General features: G+C 33.1%; 3 protein-coding genes across 11 annotated transcripts; 1 reads left to right on the top strand and 2 right to left on the bottom strand.

Moving 5' to 3' along the window:
• Positions 1-223: 223 nt before the first annotated feature.
• Positions 224-6,582, bottom strand: LOC124954522 (la-related protein 6). 4 transcript variants are annotated; one of them, XM_047507580.1, is made up of 7 exons: positions 6,501-6,582; positions 6,069-6,229; positions 4,840-6,005; positions 3,789-4,712; positions 1,874-3,437; positions 1,467-1,788; positions 224-1,380 (listed from the first exon to the last, which is right to left on the bottom strand). In XM_047507580.1, the coding sequence occupies exons 5-7, from the start codon at positions 2,642-2,644 to the stop codon at positions 818-820; spliced, it is 1,656 nt and encodes a 551-aa protein (XP_047363536.1). In that variant the 5' UTR covers positions 2,645-3,437; positions 3,789-4,712; positions 4,840-6,005; positions 6,069-6,229; positions 6,501-6,582; the 3' UTR covers positions 224-817. The 4 variants fall into 4 exon arrangements, with proteins under 4 accessions (XP_047363536.1, XP_047363537.1, XP_047363538.1 ...); XM_047507581.1 differs by lacking the exon at positions 6,501-6,582 and having other exon boundaries at positions 4,840-5,120; positions 5,492-6,005; positions 6,069-6,235; XM_047507582.1 differs by lacking the exon at positions 6,501-6,582 and having other exon boundaries at positions 4,840-5,649; positions 5,759-6,005; positions 6,069-6,235.
• A 1,191-nt stretch (positions 6,583-7,773) lies between these two features.
• LOC124954517 lies at positions 7,774-17,971 on the top strand. 5 transcript variants are annotated; one of them, XM_047507564.1, is made up of 10 exons: positions 7,777-7,979; positions 8,086-8,363; positions 8,446-8,588; positions 8,702-8,725; positions 9,371-12,534; positions 12,609-13,137; positions 13,320-13,523; positions 13,828-13,954; positions 14,064-14,135; positions 14,209-17,971. In XM_047507564.1, the coding sequence occupies exons 2-10, from the start codon at positions 8,276-8,278 to the stop codon at positions 14,742-14,744; spliced, it is 4,887 nt and encodes a 1,628-aa protein (XP_047363520.1). In that variant the 5' UTR covers positions 7,777-7,979; positions 8,086-8,275; the 3' UTR covers positions 14,745-17,971. The 5 variants fall into 5 exon arrangements, 4 of the variants coding, with proteins under 4 accessions (XP_047363522.1, XP_047363520.1, XP_047363518.1 ...); XM_047507566.1 differs by lacking the exons at positions 14,064-14,135; positions 14,209-17,971 and adding exons at positions 13,625-13,633; positions 13,709-13,720 and having other exon boundaries at positions 7,774-8,363; positions 13,828-13,885; XM_047507562.1 differs by having other exon boundaries at positions 7,777-8,363.
• LOC124954523 (WD repeat-containing protein 13-like) lies at positions 13,950-18,735 on the bottom strand. 2 transcript variants are annotated; one of them, XM_047507584.1, is made up of 4 exons: positions 18,025-18,735; positions 17,236-17,903; positions 16,877-17,169; positions 13,950-16,806 (listed from the first exon to the last, which is right to left on the bottom strand). In XM_047507584.1, exons 1-4 carry the CDS (start codon positions 18,104-18,106, stop codon positions 16,560-16,562), a joined length of 1,290 nt encoding a protein of 429 aa, XP_047363540.1. In that variant the 5' UTR covers positions 18,107-18,735; the 3' UTR covers positions 13,950-16,559. The 2 variants fall into 2 exon arrangements, with proteins under 2 accessions (XP_047363540.1, XP_047363541.1); XM_047507585.1 differs by having other exon boundaries at positions 17,236-17,884.
• Positions 18,736-18,801: the final 66 nt, after the last annotated feature.

Here is an 18,801-nt window from a genome sequence, read left to right as displayed (position 1 = left end):
CATTAATAACATTTTATTTCATTATCTTTTGTATAGTATAAATAAAAAAAAAATGATACGTAAAGGAGCTTTATTTTTTATTTAACTTTCATATAAATATAAATTGAATCGATCTGGAAATATTATGAAGATATATATATATATATGTATATATATATATATATATATATGTCTATATGTACAAAATGGATTAATAAAAATAAAAAATTAATATTTACTATAATGGTATAGAGAATAATTTGATTTAATAATTACATGTTTAGTTTTAATATGTCAAATAAAATAAATTTCAAAATAAATTTTATATACATCATAAATATTGAGATTGGTCAATCATAATATAGTTGAACAAAGATTGTAATAACAATATAATGTAAAGATCAATAATCTAACAATATGAATGGTTCAGTGAATATATTTAACAAGTGCATCATTTTACGTCATATTTAATAAGTTAATTCTGTAATATATCGTATTTGAAACTTTGTTCTTTTTTTTTTTTTTTTAATTGTCAAATTTTTGTACTTATTTCATTGGGGATTTTTCATATCATACATTCGATATACATATACATAAAATATAGACAAACTTTTATCATTTGAAATATCTCAGGTTCAATTCAAATATATAGCGGATATAACAAATTTTACAATTGAAATGTTTTCTAATTTTCTTATATCGTACAAGAGAAAAAGTGGGAAAATATAACAATGTCAGATTTTCTAAACGCATAATAATTTTCATTTCTAGTAGAATATCCTGTTTAAGGATGATTGGAGATCACTATAACGCGGTAAAAAGCACGTCGTAAAAACATTTAACATGCTGGTTCCATAGTCGGTGTGATAGGATTCATTCTAGGAGGTCGGCCAAAGCCACGCGTTCCATCAGGACCAGAAGGCATCCTCGTTACATTTTCAGGCAAGTGTGTCATGGCCAAGCCATTGTTATTCCTTGATCGGCAAAAGTTATTTTGCTCTGAAATCGAAGAACATAAAGATAGTCTTCTCACCCCCGGATCGAAACCCGAATCTCGACTACAAGTGGATAGTCTACGGAAAAATGGGCCACAGTCCACTGAACCTCGGCGACTAGGATTGTAACAAGTACCGTTGCACTCGTTGCTAGAAGCTGAACCGCCGGAGCAACAGGAGAAACGTCGGTTTTGTTGATAATAATAACCTGGAGGATAAATTATGGGACAACAACCAGTCTCGGAGGCTGATGAGCAGGAAGAATATCGTCTACCGTAGTTGCTAGCATCTGAACAATTTGAACCAGAACTAGAAGATAAACGGCGAAAAACAAAGCCGTTTTCTGATCCTGATATTGAACAGGAAGACAATCTGCGCGATAACCATGCATCTGGTGACGGTGGACCTGAAATATAAAGATTTATTTTATATTTAAATTAATTATTAGATCGATGATCATCGATATCAATGTTCGAATCAATAATAACTTACCCTGGAAAGGATGGCCAGGATAAACGTGATATATAGGATATCCATGAACAGCCCTTTTGTACTTTGCTTTTCCATCTTCAGCCTCGGATCCACTAGCGCAACTCGATGAATTATAAGTATCTTCTTTAGTCAATTTCGTGACGATTGTCTTCTTCGTCAGCTGTTGTTTTCTTTTCTTGTCGGACTGTTGTAATTCGAATATTTTCGCATCTCCTAAATTCATTTCTAGTGCCAATCTGGCCGATGCCGAATCCGTAAATTCAATCATGGCACATTCCTCGGTTGGCTTCAGTTCTTGTCTCTTTGAGATTGCCTGTCGGACCTAAACGCATATCGAATTTCTTTATGTTGTATTTGATTCGAGAAAAAAAAATTATTTTCATTTCAATTAAACATAAATACAATACCTCGGCAGGTGCAGGATGTCCAGGCTTGAGTACTCTGATGAGTGCGATCTCACCACATGGTTTAAAGATTTCGGCTACCGATTCGACAGAAAGTCTTTCAAGGGGAAGTCTAGCAGCTAAAATCGTTCTAGAGGGTGTCGTTTGATCGAAAGCTGGTAAAGGATTTAGCCTACGTAATTTTGTACCCTGAGGATTAACTTGCAATTTGGTGGACTTTGCCAAAGCAGCACCAACAACCCTCCAATCCTTAGTAAGATGTTTTACTCTTTTAAAGCTCGAGACGAGTTTCAACGAGACGTAACCCTCCTTATTTCTCTTTACGTGCTTCAGAAGAAAAGCATCCTTGACAATGTTTTCATCAGCGAAATAAGATTCTACCTGAGTGCAAATCTTCTCGCTTAACTCGTCGCTAGGTAAGACAAAATTGTCAAGCTGATCTTGAACAGTAGACTCCTTATTGCTCGATGTTACGGTTTTCTGTTTGCCTAATTCTTTCTGAGCGACGTCGTCCAAAGAATCTATGCCCGAATCTTGTTCACCGTTTTGTTGCTTCACGATAGCCTCGGTCGATTTTCCTTCGCTATCAGATGTCATGCTGTCAGATTGATCGGCTTCCTCATCCTTCGAACCTCTTCTATCGAAAGAAAGACTAACATCGCTGTCAACGGAAGAGATACTGTCCCTCGTATCGGACTTTTTCATCGGCGGTGGCGAGAACGTCAAGTTACCGACTATATCTCTGGATTCCTGTTGAACTTCTAGCTCGTCCATCCTTCCAATTAGGAAAATGCTTATATATTTTTTTGTTGTATATCGTAAGACTTAGCCGAGCAATGGTTTCTCATCGAGTTATCGAGCGAAGCCCTTCAAGACGAGTAAAACTTTACGTGATTTTTGTTCTTTTTTTTTCCTCTTTAAATGACGTTCAACCTTTATCTTCTACGTAACGTTTAACATTATTCCTTATACTATCGTGGAGATCGTTATCAATGAAATTCGTCTAATATCGATCATCGACAGATGATCCACTTGATAAGATAGAGATGATGTAAAGGAATGAACGTCGATGCGACAAGATTTCTTAAAGGAATCTGTGCTCTCTTATGAGCAGTAGCGCGACTTTAAAGGGAGGACCACTGAGAGCCGACAAGGACAAGCTGAGAAGGGGGATGGGTGGAAATTAAGGGAAAAAGAACGAGGAACGAATCTTCCCCTCCTTGTTCGCAGGCGAATGCGTGTGCTCCTTTTTAGACTGTAGGGAGGGAGGAAAGTAAGGGGAACGTTGCGCGATCCGTGACAGTTCGAGCGACAGTGGCCTTCCATAAGACATCTCCACTTGTTTAAATACTTTCGCTTGTTCCCGCGCATGCTCGCACGCGCACAATGTGGCAATCGTAGTCTACGCGATGTTAAAGCTACCCTGAGGTCATGACCTTCCTAAATGACGCCGAAGAACGGAAGACTCGGTAGCAGTCGAAAGCGTCCAACCGGATCTCGATAGACACCTGGATACGTCATACCGATCAAGATTTATCTATATCTAGTTCAATAATTTTCTTATGTCCTGAAAAAAAAGACAAAAGAGTGATTTCAAAATTTCACGTTTGTCCTTATAATCACGCAATGTATGATTCGTCTATAGGCAAAGATTTTTTATACGCATTGCAGAGAGAGAGAGAGAGAGAGAGAGAGAGAGAGAGAGAGAAAGAGAGGAAGAGAGATACGTTTTGCATAGAAATCATGAAAAACGATATAAATAAAAATAGTTTTCTGTCCGATATATATGTATGAAAATTGTAAAATCGTATATTGACTTTAGTATAATCGAGTCGCGATTCTTGTCGTATCTTGCGGAAGCAAGAGAAAAGAGAACACGACAGCAGGAAGGAAAGATGTTTTTATGGTGGTGGTGAACCTTGATAATCTCGAAGAGGGGCCCCCCGGGCTTATTCACAAACACTTCGTGCATTGCATTCGGACACTACCAGCATAATAAGATATAGGTCAAGTGCGGCCGGTACGATGTATGCCCATACGTGCGGTAAGAAAGGACAGAGATACACAAGATTCATCGTATCACTATCGAAAGGGTTCTTTCTATGGTTTTCTTTTCTTCTCTTCTTCTTTTCTTTTCCATTCTACCATCCAGATACGTATAAATTTCTGTAGATTATAATATAACATATTATATTCAACGAAACATAATAACATGAATTCCTTAATAAAATTTATTCTGTTATATATTATATAATTAAATCAGACGGCTTTTCTTTATTGGATACTTGTTTATATTAACGCATGAGTGATCACTCGTTGCTGTTGTCGTTGTTGTTGTCGTTGTTGTTGTTGTGTTGTGACGTTCGTATTATTTGAATAATACCATATTTAATGTCGTAATCTCTATAACGAAGCCCACAAAATCTTTTTACCTTTTCGTACTTATAATCTTTATGTTTTATGTCTATGATCAATAAGTTATCACTTTGTCACTTAATGAGTCATATCTTTGGAAAGCAATAAGGTTAAATAGAGTCACAGGTTATGACCTGTTACGTTGAAATTATTTTAATAAGTAAAAAGAATACTCGTGAAATAAGAGCAGTATCCTACAAAAATTGGCTTTAACATTTACGTAAAAGCATTTGACTCATCGATATTGTGTTCTCCCTGTTATGTACGGCTTCGTATATTACGTAAGAGTTATTCCGAAGGATCGAAGCACTAAAATGTGAATTCTTTATTTCGTTTGAAAGTTATTCGTTATTTCGATAATATTATTTCAGATCTATATCGTTTTGTCCTCGTACGTATTTCTGTCGAAATTATCCTTTATAAGGACCTGTTTAAAAAGAAGAAAAAAGAAAAATAATCGTTATGGAATTAATAATCGTGAGGGAATTGATGTTATTGAAAATTAAAATATACGAAAATCGTCTTGCAAATTTAATAGAAATTCTCGGAAGTACCATTTACGTGTAGAATTAATTTTCTCTCTCGTACGTATGTCCTTGCGTATCTTTTCTCAGTCCTTTTTATTCAACAAGGTCTGCATTTATAGCAGACAAGTGCACGAGTTGAATCGTTGAAGGAGAGTCCGTGGAGATGACCTCGCACTTCACCATCTCGCATCATTGGCTACGCAACCTCCTCTGTCTCGTCGTAACATAATACAATATCCGCCATCGCGATAGATCAGGTAGAAATAGATGCAGTCTTGCTGTTCAGTGATCAGAGTCATTGACCATCTCTATTGAAATTATTTAAATCATGAACGTACGATCTTGATCCTTATTAATTCTACATACTGATTACAAAATAATACTTTCTTATATTCTTCATTAAATATTAATTATTAATAATTCATACGTTGGATGCAACGCGTGATATACCATGATTAATATTTAATATTTATTAACAATATTAATATTTAAACTTTTCTTTCGTGCGATTATTTATTTATAGAAATATGCGAACGTTTGATTAATTTTCAAATTTGCTTCTCTATTTTTTTTTTTTTTTTTTATTTTTTTTGTAATCATCCAAGATGCTCAAACTTTATAGATATAGTGCAAAAGTTGATAAACGCTAGTCAAGACAACGTAATTTTGCGTTACGCACTCTCTCTCTCTCTCTCTCTTTCTCTTTTATTGTTAATACGCATGTGGCTCTCGGAGGGCGGCAATTCCCTGCGGCAATTTTCACTACTTCAGGACACCATCTCTTATTCTCTTTGCCGGAGATAGGAGTTACGATCGGAACTAGGTCAGGGCAGCCTGCTAAATGACCGAATCAATTTTATTATAAAACTTATCAAATATGGCTCATATCATACACAAATTTATTTTGATTGTTAAAATGTGTTTTAACGTTCACATTTATTAATACTTATTCAGATTATACTTCATTGACAGTAATGTTTTTAAATCTTCTTATTCTTTTTCTTTTCTTTTGCTTCTTGTTTTCATTTCCTTTTCTTTTTTTCTTCTTCTTCTTCTTCTTCTTCTTCTTCTTACATGGCTAATACGTAATTGTTAATCGTTGTACTTATATATGATAAAACTGTTAATTTGTAAATTTACTTGCGTATCATTTAAAAGGCATTTAGCATATAGAAATCTTGATAATTTTTATCCTAAAATTTTCCAATTAATTTTAACGAATGTATAATATATTGTATTTTATTTATAAAAATTACCTTCAAACGTATGCTCATTAATAGAGAACCACTGAAGCTGTGTGAGTCAAGCTAAGTCAGGTACAGAATAAGGCCCTGGGGTGATTCGCCTGGATGACCATGACCATATTACCGGGCAGAGGCCTCCAATACCATCGAACGTCTTTAATTCCAGCAATTATCTTTGAAACGATTAATGATATTTACTCGTAACGTTCACTGTAACTGAGTTAACCTTTTTAAAGAGTCTTAAAACTAAAAGATCGTATAAAATTACAATAATTAAAAATTCATAAATTGTACATACGCATATTTCATATATAAGGCGGGATAGTTTTGTATTGGACAAAATATTATTGTTAAACGTTAAAAAAGAAGTTGAAGTAAGTAATTACATGAGAATATTTAATGTAATTCTGAAAACAAATATAAAAATCTTGTATAATTACTTACAAATCTTATTAATAATCCGAACTATTAGCATAGAGTTGTACGTATGTCGCGTTAATTCGTATAACGGATATGCATAACTATGTGACCTCTTCAATAAAAAGAGGAACTACGTTGAAACGACGATGATGATAATTGTCGATAAAATAGAAATATGTATATATATATATATATACATATCAAGAGTATTCTTAAAATTATCAGTATCAATAAAATTACCGACCGTTGTACATGTCGATAAGTTATCGATAAGAATGAATACTTTTATACGTTTCGCGAGAGGGTACATAAAATACTCAGTTTGATTTTCGCGCCTTTTATTATTTTTCTCCCTCTCCACTGCTCAATTCTTTTATCAAAACAATTAATAATCCGTTAAAAGGTTCGCCTAATCACAAAACGAATATATCAATGCAAACAACAATCCCAATATTTAAGATAATTATTTTCATTAATTTCGAGATAAACTGAATGATGAATTTATAAAAGCTTCATTTTTTTCTCCAAATATGAAGCTTTCTAATTACAACGTTATACATGAGCAAAGAAGGATTAAATATCACGTGACACACAGGTCCGTACTCTTAAATTTGGATCACAATACATACGTATTGAACAATGATTCTAAATTTATTCGAAAGAAATTATTTTACGACATATATATTCGATAGTTGAATAAAATGGAGAAATTGATGAAACAGAAGAAACCGATAAAGAATTTGACAAGGAAGCTTTGATTGAATGAATATACGAGAAAAAGATATACAGATATATAGGGGGAAAAAAAAAAAAAGAGAGAATCACTAACGAGAATTTAGATGTATGAGAAATAGCGCGCGTTTTTCATTCATAAGAAAACGAGAGGACAGAAGTGAGTAAAAAAAAGTCTTTATGTTAGGGAAGAAAACAAAAAAAAAATGGCTTATATAAATTATCTTGTAGATAAAGAAAGACGTATAGAAAGGAAAAAAAAAGGAGAGATCGTAGAAAGAAATTTGGTTTGGAAAAGAAAGAAGGAAGACAGATAGATGGAGAGAGTGTTCATTCGTGTGTATCGCATATATTAAAGTTAAGTGTAATGTTATATGTATGTATGTATCAACGTGCATCATACATACGCAAGTATGGTAGTCTAGTGTCAAGGGTCAGGGAAAGAGATACGAGTAAGAAACAGTATCAAGGGACGACGGACGGAACGAGTGAGAGGTAGAGATATAGGGTGAAGGAGAAGAGGGAGGGAGAGAGAGAGAGAGAGAGAGGGAGGGAGGGAGGAGAGAGAGATAGTGACGGAGAAGGGAGGATGGTGGGGCGGAAATTGGAGTGGGTTTTATAAGTGCGGTGATTTCATACGCCTACCTTTCCAAGTAACCCATTTTATCGCTGTCTCGCTCTTCCATCTCAGTTTTCCGTGACTCTCTCGTTTAGTGGTATCCGCTACGCGGATACATGTCATATCCATGAGCCAAGTTGCCTTCTTGAAAGGTGCATGTCTACATTCCATGTGTCGACACGCTGCATTTCCGCGGCTAAAATCGCAAGCGCATACAACGATAGATCGTACTATACATTAAGGGAGACTCGTTTACAGCGCAGGTACTACCAGCGGATACGACGATTTTAGAATCGGTCGCGAGAAGTAGAGGAAGAAGACGCGATATGTGTGTCATGTAATTGGAACGTAATAGCTTTCCAAAAGCTTTTCGATTGAATGGACGTAGAAGTAGAACGTTCAATATGACCTAGGTGACTTAGAACGACTTAAAAAGCCTCGGTGCGCAATGCGACATTTACGTAAAATATATTGGCTATTTTGGGTGGGTCTACCGACTCTCACAGCATATCCCGTGTCAACGCCGTATTTAACAGGTGAAATATTCTAAATTTCGAACCTAGAAACAGATCCGTATAGAAATCTAACGACTTTATAACATTCGTATACATTTTATAGATTTTCACAACGATCAAGGATCATTAGAATGGGAACGTTATTGGATAAGATATACGATTACTCTCTTAAGTTTAACCGTCGCTGCATTTACTCTGGCTGGATGTTTATGCTGCAGAAGACCTCGTCGTACTATAGGATTTCAGGTAATGCAACTGTTTTCCTTTTACCATTTAAATATCTATGATTACAAAGTAAAGAAAATCTCTTCGATCTATCATAGTCTTAACAAAATGTTTTGAATTTGTTTTTCTTATAGGACAAAGCAGGAAAATGTAAACAGGTAACTTTAAAAATGCAGGTTTCACATATCATAGTCTGTGTATGTCTCTTTTAGAAGCTATTATTATAGGTACTCCCTTGTTAACTGCTTTTTTTGGATTGTATTCCTAAGAAATCAAATTAGAATAGAAAAGAGATTAATATACTATAAAAAGTCCATATGTTTGCAATACGCTTGTGTTTATGATCAAACACAATTCGTCTAAATTATCGTCTATGATTTATGCGTATTTAATAAATGTCTAGGATGGCTAATTATATTTTTGATTAGTACTTATTAGGAGCGATAAATTATCAAGCTGCATTTATACCTAATATATTTTAACATGATACTCCTGCTGAATTATTTTTATAGGACGCATAAGTAGTAGGAAGATGATAGATATGCTTATAATTTTATGCATTAAAATTCTTTTCTTCGTATTCAAGCATTGTTTATGTTAAATACTACATTAAATACTACGTAATATAAATTAGAGTTCATTGAAAAAACATTAAATCAATCATACGCGTAATAATGTACATTGCATATACCGTGTAGCACAATATCTTCTTACATTGATATTTGAAAAAAAAGTTTCTTTTTTATATATATATATATATACATATATAAAATGTAATAGCGAAAGTAATATTCTTATTTCAGGAATTCAAGAATGGAAGTAGCACTGGTCCAGAGTTACCGTTTGAACAATCGATAGAGGGTTTAGCCATTGATGTTCCACGAATGATAGCATTAACCGACAGAGTACAATTTGAGCCTCTACCCGTAGATCGAATTATATCAGGACCAAAGGTTCCATCTCCGACAAAACCATCTTCCATTTCACATTTATCATTTACGGGTGAATACAATGAAGATAATGCTACATTACAAGAGCCTTGTAGAGATTGGTTTGAAGCGGAGGACCTTTATGTACCTAGAGAAAAATTAAAATACTTGAGAGAACTAGGACGTGGCTGGTTTGGCAAAGTTGTGGAAGGCCGAGCGGATTTAGATAAATCAAAAGGAGCTCTAAAAAGTGGAGGAGTTGTTGTAAGAATTCTGGCAGAAGAAGCTACAATGAAAGAGAAAGCTTGGTTCCTAGGAGAGGCTACACCGTATCTTAAATTGCACCATCAAAATGTTTTAGCATTACTTGGCTTTTGTTTAGAAACTGATCCGTATTTGTTACTCTTTGAATCTTGTCCTGCTGGTGATCTTAAAGGGTTTTTATTATCGAATCATGATAAAAAATCTCAAGAAGCACTAATAAAAGAAAATATCCCGACTAGAATGGCACTGGAAATAGCTGCTGGTTTACAACATATGCATAATCATGGCTTTGCACATACTGACTTGTCTGCAAGAAATTGTTTGGTTGCTTCTGATTTATCTGCAAAATTAGGAGATTATGGGACTGGCGTTGAAAAATATCCTGAAGATTATTACATAGTTGGAGATCGTGCTTTGCCCATTAGATGGTCTGCACCTGAAAGTTTAGACTGTACAGATACTACTATTGAAACTCGACAAATTACATTGCAAGCAAATATATGGAGTTACGCCGTACTGTTATGGGAAATTATTAATTGGGGTAATAGGCCTTATGATAATATGTGTGACGAGGAAGTTATACAGATGCTTTTATCTCTTAAAACTGATTTTTCATTAAATAATGTACAGCCATTGCATAACTGTCCTGAAAATAGTCCCTCCAATATATTACACGTAATACGCACATGTCTGAATACAGATGCTAAAAAGAGGCCTTCTTTACGTGACATAAGACAAAGCTTACTTACTGAACATATAGAACAAGAAGATTTTGAGCAATGGGAAAATTTACAAACTAATACATCTATTAATCATACACGTAGTGCTAGTTTACAAAATCTTCGTGGCAGTATTGATTCTGATCATTGGACGAGCATGATGGACGAGAAACCATTAGAAACATTACAATCTTCTTTTCGACTTGGACCAGACGAACCAGTTAAAAGTGTCATAAATATGGCAAGTTTATTTAATGCAGCACAAGAGTCAGGATCTGAAACCGAAGAAGAAAGTTGGAAGGGAAGAATCGAACGAGGAGTTTATACAGAAAAAGTAAAACAAAAGTCTAAATCTGTAACTGATCTCATGGTACTTGTACATATTGATCCTGAATCGGATGGAGAATTTTCTATGGGCACACAAATGACAGAGAAAACTCTTAAGAAAAGATTATCCACCACTGGCAGCGATAGTGATCTAACGCGTACCATGATCGTGGATGAATTTGACGAAGTATTAAGAAAATTACGAAATCCTATACAAAGTGATGTTTCTAATAAAACTAAATCGATGAACAATTCAGAAAAGCCAAAACTTTTGACGTTAACTATGGATCAGGAACAAACACCAATCTTAAGGTTGTCTCTGGATTCTAAAGAAGGTTCTATCGTTAATAAAAATTCTTCTGTCTTAAACACAAGTCCAGATAATGTACGTAGCGAGGAACATATATTAAGACTATTGTCAAAAGGTGATCCAGATCTTCCCCTTCTTCGTTATGTTCCTGATAGCAAGTTTTCTTGTGAAATTTTGGAGAGCACTAATGAAACTCAATCTGATAACACTTCCGTTAATAATGAAAATAATGAATCTTGCTTTTCTAACAATTTCTCGTTTCAAAATCTTGACACTAATCAGAATAACTTGGTAGATGTTCTTCTTTGGAATCATGCACTTGACTCAGCTTTGGAACATAAGATACCAGGATTTTCAGATGAAGGTGAATTTAAAGAATTCATAGAACCTTCTATAAATCAACAGAATAATAGTACTTTGGAACTTTCTACATCTGCCAATGTTACAGATAACAGTGAACAATTTGATAAAGAAACTTCTGTGTACAATCTTAATGATTTGTCAAATACTGAAGATATAGGAATCGTTCGAAAAGTATTGATAAACGAATATGAAGAAAGAAAACATTTATCTACTCCTGACGATGAGCAAAGTTCAGATTCTGGCTTTAGAGACAAGGAATCCTGTGAAGAAGAAGAAAGTATGTGTCCGCCCTGTGATCAAACGAGCTCTCGTGACACGTCTGTCATACATGTGCCTACATGTACCGAAGATGAACAGTTACAGGTTTTATTAGAGCTTGATACTATTTTAGATGCTGAATATTACTCGATACTTCCTGAATCTGATAACTCTGTAGTGACGAATAATACAAACGGTAAAGCAGAATATGACAATCCAAATGTACAAGATATCAAGGTTCAAAATACTAGCAGTATTTTATCAAACGAAATTACTACAAATACATATGTAGAACAAGATGAAGAAGTTGAGACTCAATATTTAAATAAGAATGATCGAATGGAAGATGAAAATATAAAACTTACAAGTAATATGCAAAATGGAGATTTTGTGGCGTCATCTAGTAATTACTGTGATGATACAAATACTTATATAACAGAAAATTCCAAAGAGAGCAAGATATCTTCCTTTGATGGAAAAATAACGCATGGAGATACGGAAAATTATATACAAGATGATAATGGGCATGAAAATGAAGAGGAAGATAGCTCTACGATGAGCTTATGCAGTGATAACTCCTATGTATCTTTTGGTATGGAAGAAGAATTTGTTACAGCTATTAGAAACGAGCTTAGAGAAAAACTTCCACGTGCACAGATGCCCGTCGTGGAACCGTCCGAACCTCGCGATGAAGAGATCTCCCCTATATCTAGCGATATTGAGAACAAACGTTGGGACGATGATGAGAATGAAGAATCACCAGATCGAAACACTAGTAGTGTAGATATTTCCATAAGGTAAATAGAATATATTTGTATTGATTATTATTAATAAATATAAGATTTGTACGTTTACAATATATTCTATGTAGGTATAATCTTTATGGAACACCACTCAGTCCCATTTTAGAAGAACGAGAAAGCACTGTCACTTCTGAGTCTTTGCTATCAAATTCAAGAGACGCGTCCATTGTATCTAAAGAATCAGTACCATCTGAAGATGTATTATTAGTTGATACTAGAACAAATAAAATGATATTATTAGAGGGATCAAGAGAAAAGCAACTGCAAGATGATGATCGAGATACAACAAATGGAGATATTTCTGAAGAAGAAAATGTTGAATATAGTTCATCGTCGATATACACATCAGAGGACAAACCTCATGGTATGATCGCTACTGGAGGAGGAGCACCGTTACCAAGTCCTGAAGAAGAAACGAAATGGCAACAATTACCTTCCTCTTTTCCATTACCTTTACCATTACCTTTACAAGATGATTTAATGTCTACAAGTTTTGCTACAGAACGTGATTGGGATAGTCAAGACGACGATGAAGTAGGAGATGAAGAGGGGGAAGATGAAGATAACAGTTCTAGTTCGGGTGAATTTGTTTGGAAAGTTTGTACCTTTTTTCCAATATATATATATATATATATATATATGTATGTGTGTATATATGTATATATATATACATATATATATATATACATATATATATATATATATATATCTTAATGTAAAAATTATATAGTCTAGTTAAGAGTGTATAATTTATGTCAATACGATTTGAATTGTTATAGCGATACAGCGAGCCTCATGCGGAACAAATACAAATCAAAAGTACTTTGAGCAATGAAAAAGTAGAAGTAGAACAGGCCGAGTTAAGAGAAGAAGTTGACGCAGAAGATGAAGAAGAAGAAGAATTCACACCATCGGCTTGGAATGCAACATTAGCACCACATAGGTCTGCGTTAAGGTCTCCAGATAAAACATTAAAGAGCGGAGTAAGTTTCACACATTATCAAAATTAATTGCGTAAATAAACGCTAGTCATAGATATTATTTTACACGAAATATTATTCTTCTTTCTTACATCTGCTGCTAGGACGAATTGGTAGGTGTGTCAATCATTTAAACACAGAACAAAGCATGTCTTTTAATCTCCTTCTCGTGACCCTTTCTCTTGCAGATTTAATTTGAGGTATTTAGCGCATATACTTATTTGCTACACATGCTAGACTTATACTAAATGTAGATGTAATTTAATAACTTTTTTCTACAACTTTACCAATAATATAAATTATTTAGGATCAAAAGAAGAGTGTATGGTTCAAGAAGCAACGCTATCATTGTGTATATGAGTATCCAAAAGAAACATTAGCTAATGACATCCAAGGTCAAGCTACCACTACATGGGAACCAACTTCGTATACAGGTAAATCTTTTTATTTTATATTAGAAAATAAAATCAATACAAATAAAAATTAAGATTAAGATATTTATATATTTTCACAATCCATCGAAACAATGTAATTATTGTACAGATTGGGAGGAACTAATGAATGAGCCAAGATTAGATATGTATCCCTTGGATTACGAGGATATAAATCGAGCTGGTATGGATGAAATTTATTATTACATTGGTCGTTTACAAAAATTTTATGAATTTATATATTTCTCTATTTATAGGAAATGAAGAATTTTATGTGAGTAGTTCAAATCGTCCGTTTCAATTTCCAACCAGCGATAGTAAATATGTTAGTCAATTCTTTCCTGGCGCTTGTTCCGCATCAGTAAATGAAGAAGAACAAGACGAAGTAGACTGCAATCAGGAAGAAGAATGTACTAATAATAGCCAGACAAATGAGCATGAACATTTTAAACAATATCAACTAGGAGAATTAAGGCATACCAGAGACCGCCTAAAATTAAATTTATTAGCAGGGAATAATGCAGTAGATACCACTTTTGTTCCTCTGAAACAAGTATATGAAGATAAGGAAGATCTATTAAGAACTGAAAAAGCGCATACGTTAGATTTGCTGGAAAATATGAAAGTAACGGAAGACCAATGTAATTTGTCAAATTTGGTAGATGACAATACTTCGCCAAAGGTGCCTCAGGAGGATTTACAATGTGAAATAGATAATGATCCAATTTCGCCAAAAATTTATCAAAATGACAATGAAAAGAAAATTGAGTCTGCTAATAATGTAGCGTTCTAACGCTTGACTGAAGCAATTTATAGTGCACAATGATATTTTGAGGAAATCAGTTTAATTGAAGTCCGTCCGAAACAATTCATTGTGGAAGTGCAGTGGTGCAATTGGTGCCGACGAGATTGATATTGTCGCAATATTGATATTTTATGACTGTATATATAAAAATTAGTATTAAAATGTAAATGTAACAAAAGCAAAATGTACAGAGTATACACCGATGTGGGCTTTTGGATTGATTCGGATATAGGATACTTAAAAAAAGAAAAAAAGAAAAAAGAAAAAAAAGAAAAAAAAAGAAAAAAAAAAGCAAGAAACGAAATATAGTCGCAAGTAATCGATACTGTGACTATAATAAACTCTGCCAAATGATACAGTAAAAAAAGTCAACAAAGTACTGTAACATTTGAGCAGTGGACAGCTCTTTAGCCTTTCATTCATCGAGCAATTTTGTGCCTATTTTATAAGTATCATTTCTATTTGTTTCAGTCTTGACATTACAGGCTTTAAATTTCAATAGGAAAAATTATAATATTATCGAGTAACAATGATAGTGAAAAAAGGGCTATTCAGTGCTTATGTACAGTATACATAAATCATTTGCATACTTAAGCGAGTGTTATATAATGGAATTAACATTTAAATTCAAGATTTTGTGCAATAATGATCATGTCTAGTTAACAAATTGCTGAACATAGTTTGTTATTAGAAAGAAATATAAAATTTTGTTAGAATTTATCAACATATGTAGTTGCATGATTGCATACATATAATGTACAAAGAGAAAATGTGTTATAATATGTTTATAAGGTGCTGTAGCATAATATCAAATGTGTTGCGCGAATTAATATTACTGGCTTTATATCCACAGTATTTCATATCAGCGACAGATTTGTTTATGCTATGACAGAATTATCATAAGTAACTTTGTAATACATGTAAATATTTATATATTTAGATGATAGTCTAATAGTTGATTAATTGATGTGATATAAATCTTGTGTTGGCAATATTTTGCTAATACATGATTTAATATCAATCATCTTTAAATAATACAAAAGATAAAAATTATATTTGAACATACAATTAATCAACTAATGGACGATAGTCTTTACCAACAATAGCAGCCTAATGAAAATTTCACTACACTTTACCCAGTCAATCACAATCAATGCTCATTTATCTATTTAACGTCACTCTTATGTTTTTCTTGATATTATTATTTCTAGGGTAAAGTATTTCTTTTAAGCATCACAGCATTGCAAAAAGAATTATACCATGACTTAACGCTTATTTTTAGCAACGGCAAAATATTATTATATTTGACAAATCAGTTTATACAAAACCACGTGATAGTGTTAATCTCTATGTATTATTAATAGATCTGTGATGAGAACGAGATATATAGTTGTATTTCGATCAATTTTGTAACGAATCTCAGAAAAGTATTGCATAAAGTGTAAATTAATAGTATACTATTTTAGGTGAAAAACATTTTGAAGGATCTTGTCATCCTTGCTTATTTTCTTTTGTATATAATTACAATGTTTAAAAATAAATTATCTACTACTCTAAGTTTTTCACTGTTTGAGTTAGTTGTACTTTTAATCAAATACTGTACATATTTTTGAGACATATATATATATATATATATGTATTAATAATTATATATACATACATCCGTAATATATATATATATATATATATAATTATTAATACTTATTTAGCAAGCAATAAATTGCTCTTTCTCCTATCAGTTTTATACTGCAATGTATTAATAATTAAACAGAAATCAAAATTAATTAATTAAGTGAATAATGACTACAAATGGCGTTGGTGATTGCGCCATAAAATAACAAGTCCTTGATGATCTCCAGAAGCGAGAAATGATTCGTCATAATTAAACGAAAGAGCAAGTACAGGTCTTGCATGACCATGAAGTAGATTTACTCTTGCAGCTTTACCATCTTTGGAAGAATCAAAAAGATGAATTGCACCATCTTCTGAACCAGTTGCTATTAAACAAGCTCCCATTTGGGGACAAAATGTAGATCTTATACAATGAAGTCTGCAATAATTAATATGCAATAATTAATATTGTAATATTGGCAAAAGAAAAAATTACTTGAATAGAATACCTGTGCTTAATAGGATATTTTTTCAATAATTTCAGAGAACCCTGATTATCAGCAACGCGATACAATAATACTGCATTGCAAGCGGTACTTGCTAAAAAGACTGGCCATGGTATTTCTTTCGAATGCCAAGAACGCCAAGAGAGGCTGGTTATCATACTATTTAATTTCTGAACTCTTTGCAATTTTGAAAGCCTTCCTGTCCTAGCCTCTAATTGTAATGAAGTAATAGTACCTCTATCGCTTCCTGCCCATATCAATGAGCCACCACTTTCTTCACAAGTTAATGATAAAATCTTAAATAAAAATAATTAATATATTAACGTTCTAATAATTGAAAATAAAAGATTATAATAATATACCTTTTCCCCAAGTTTGCATGAACCACCACGTGTATAGATTCCTGTTGATACATTTAAAATTTGAATCAACCCGTGTGAATTACCAGTAACTACTAAATTATTATTAGCTGGTATAAATGCACAACAAAAAATTTCTGCGTTTTGTGGATCTTTAACCACTCGTAAACACTTAGGTTCTGCATGTACTTTCCAAAGACGTATAGTAGCATCCAGAGAAGATGATACTATCAAATCATTGCTGATACTCCAATCAAAAGCTGTAACTCCTTTCTGATGACCTTCAAGTACAGCAAATACTTGTGGTGGTGTGTTAACAACTTCGCATATCGATAGAGTTCCATCTAAAGATGCACATCCTAATCTGGATCTATCATTATTGGCAAATTTAAGCATTATTACAGCTGCAGTATGTTGATCGAAAGCGTGATGAACTCCAGCAAAAGCAAAATTCTCTGCTGTTGATTTCTTTTGAACAAAATGAGATTTTGGTACATTCTCTGAAGTTTCTTCTTGTAAAGAATTGTTCATAATGTTATTTTGATCAATATTCTCTCCATATCGTTTATATAATAAATCTGAACGTAATTTCAAGTACTGTGTACGAATATCGTCCTCCTTAAATGGTTTTTCTCTCAATAATTGATTTCGTCTACGAATATAAAGCATGCCTGTAATTATGGAAAAAAAAAAAAAAAAAAAAAAAAAAAAAAAAAAAAAAAAAAAAAAAAAATAACATTATGATATATACAATTAAATAATTTCTTCGAAGAACTTAGAAATATTACCCACCTAATGTAGGCAATTTATTTGCACGTTGTGCATTGTATTTGGCATCTAGGGCAAACACTTGTTGATACCACGTACTAGACATATTGTTTGTTGAAATAAAATGTTTATAAACTATTTGTATTTCGGCACATATTACTGACGAAGAAGACTGAAGAATAATGACGCTCCTCAAGGATGTTTAATTACGCACTTACTTAGCCAGAAACCTCGCCATTGAGGTTATATATTATATCATTGATATTGTATTTGTATTCGATTTTCTTACAATTATAATTAAAACACAAACATTTATAAAAGGCCATAAAAACGGCTATGGAGAGCAATCTTTCCAAGAACTTTAATTAAAAACAATATAAAAGTTTTTCGAATATAATATTATCTTTTGACAAATTAGAATGACATTTGTCATTCGTTTTCGACCATCTTCAATTGCGTTTACCAACTCAATTGACAAAAGTACTGTCATCTGTAATTATTATGCAATTTTTAAAAGCGATTAAAAAGCCATGTATACAATTCGTAATCATTCAAATTCGAAATAAAAACATTTTGATCCTCTATCGAACGATCCCGTTTATTTCTATAATCGGTTGGAATTAAGTAGGGGGTCCAAAAAAACAAAACAAAAAAAAAAAAAACAAAAAAACAAGAAAAAAAAAAAACAAGAAAAAAAAAGAGAAGAATGGTATTGGTTTGAAAAAATTTAAACGTCTGTTGGGGATCTTATAAAAAAAACAAACGTTAGAGACAGTATTGCAACAGTCCGTTATAGCTTTT

This window comes from Vespa velutina, chromosome 15, assembly GCF_912470025.1.
Source record: "Vespa velutina chromosome 15, iVesVel2.1, whole genome shotgun sequence".
NCBI classification, from domain to species: Eukaryota; Metazoa; Arthropoda; class Insecta; order Hymenoptera; family Vespidae; genus Vespa; species Vespa velutina.
Note: the sequence above shows the minus strand (reverse complement) of the source record. Positions and strands in the feature narration are given on the sequence as shown.

Bases quoted from the DNA above. Each gene is read 5' to 3' on its own strand.
- LOC124954522 (XM_047507580.1), bottom strand. From the start codon at position 2,644: ATGGACGAGCTAGAAGTTCAACAGGAATCCAGAGATATAGTCGGTAAC. The intron at 1,789-1,873 runs GTATTGTATTTA...ATATGCGTTTAG, and splicing joins GACATCCTGCACCTGCCGAG to GTCCGACAGGCAATCTCAAA. The intron at 1,381-1,466 runs GTAAGTTATTAT...TTTATATTTCAG, and splicing joins TCCTGGCCATCCTTTCCAGG to GTCCACCGTCACCAGATGCA.
- LOC124954517 (XM_047507564.1), top strand. From the start codon at position 8,276: ATGCGACATTTACGTAAAATATATTGGCTATTTTGGGTGGGTCTACCG. The intron at 8,364-8,445 runs GTGAAATATTCT...TACATTTTATAG, and splicing joins GTCAACGCCGTATTTAACAG to ATTTTCACAACGATCAAGGA. The intron at 8,589-8,701 runs GTAATGCAACTG...TTTTTCTTATAG, and splicing joins GTCGTACTATAGGATTTCAG to GACAAAGCAGGAAAATGTAA.
- LOC124954523 (XM_047507584.1), bottom strand. From the start codon at position 18,106: ATGTCTAGTACGTGGTATCAACAAGTGTTTGCCCTAGATGCCAAATAC. The intron at 17,904-18,024 runs GTGGGTAATATT...CCATAATTACAG, and splicing joins AAATAAATTGCCTACATTAG to GCATGCTTTATATTCGTAGA. The intron at 17,170-17,235 runs GTATATTATTAT...TTTTTATTTAAG, and splicing joins CATGCAAACTTGGGGAAAAG to ATTTTATCATTAACTTGTGA.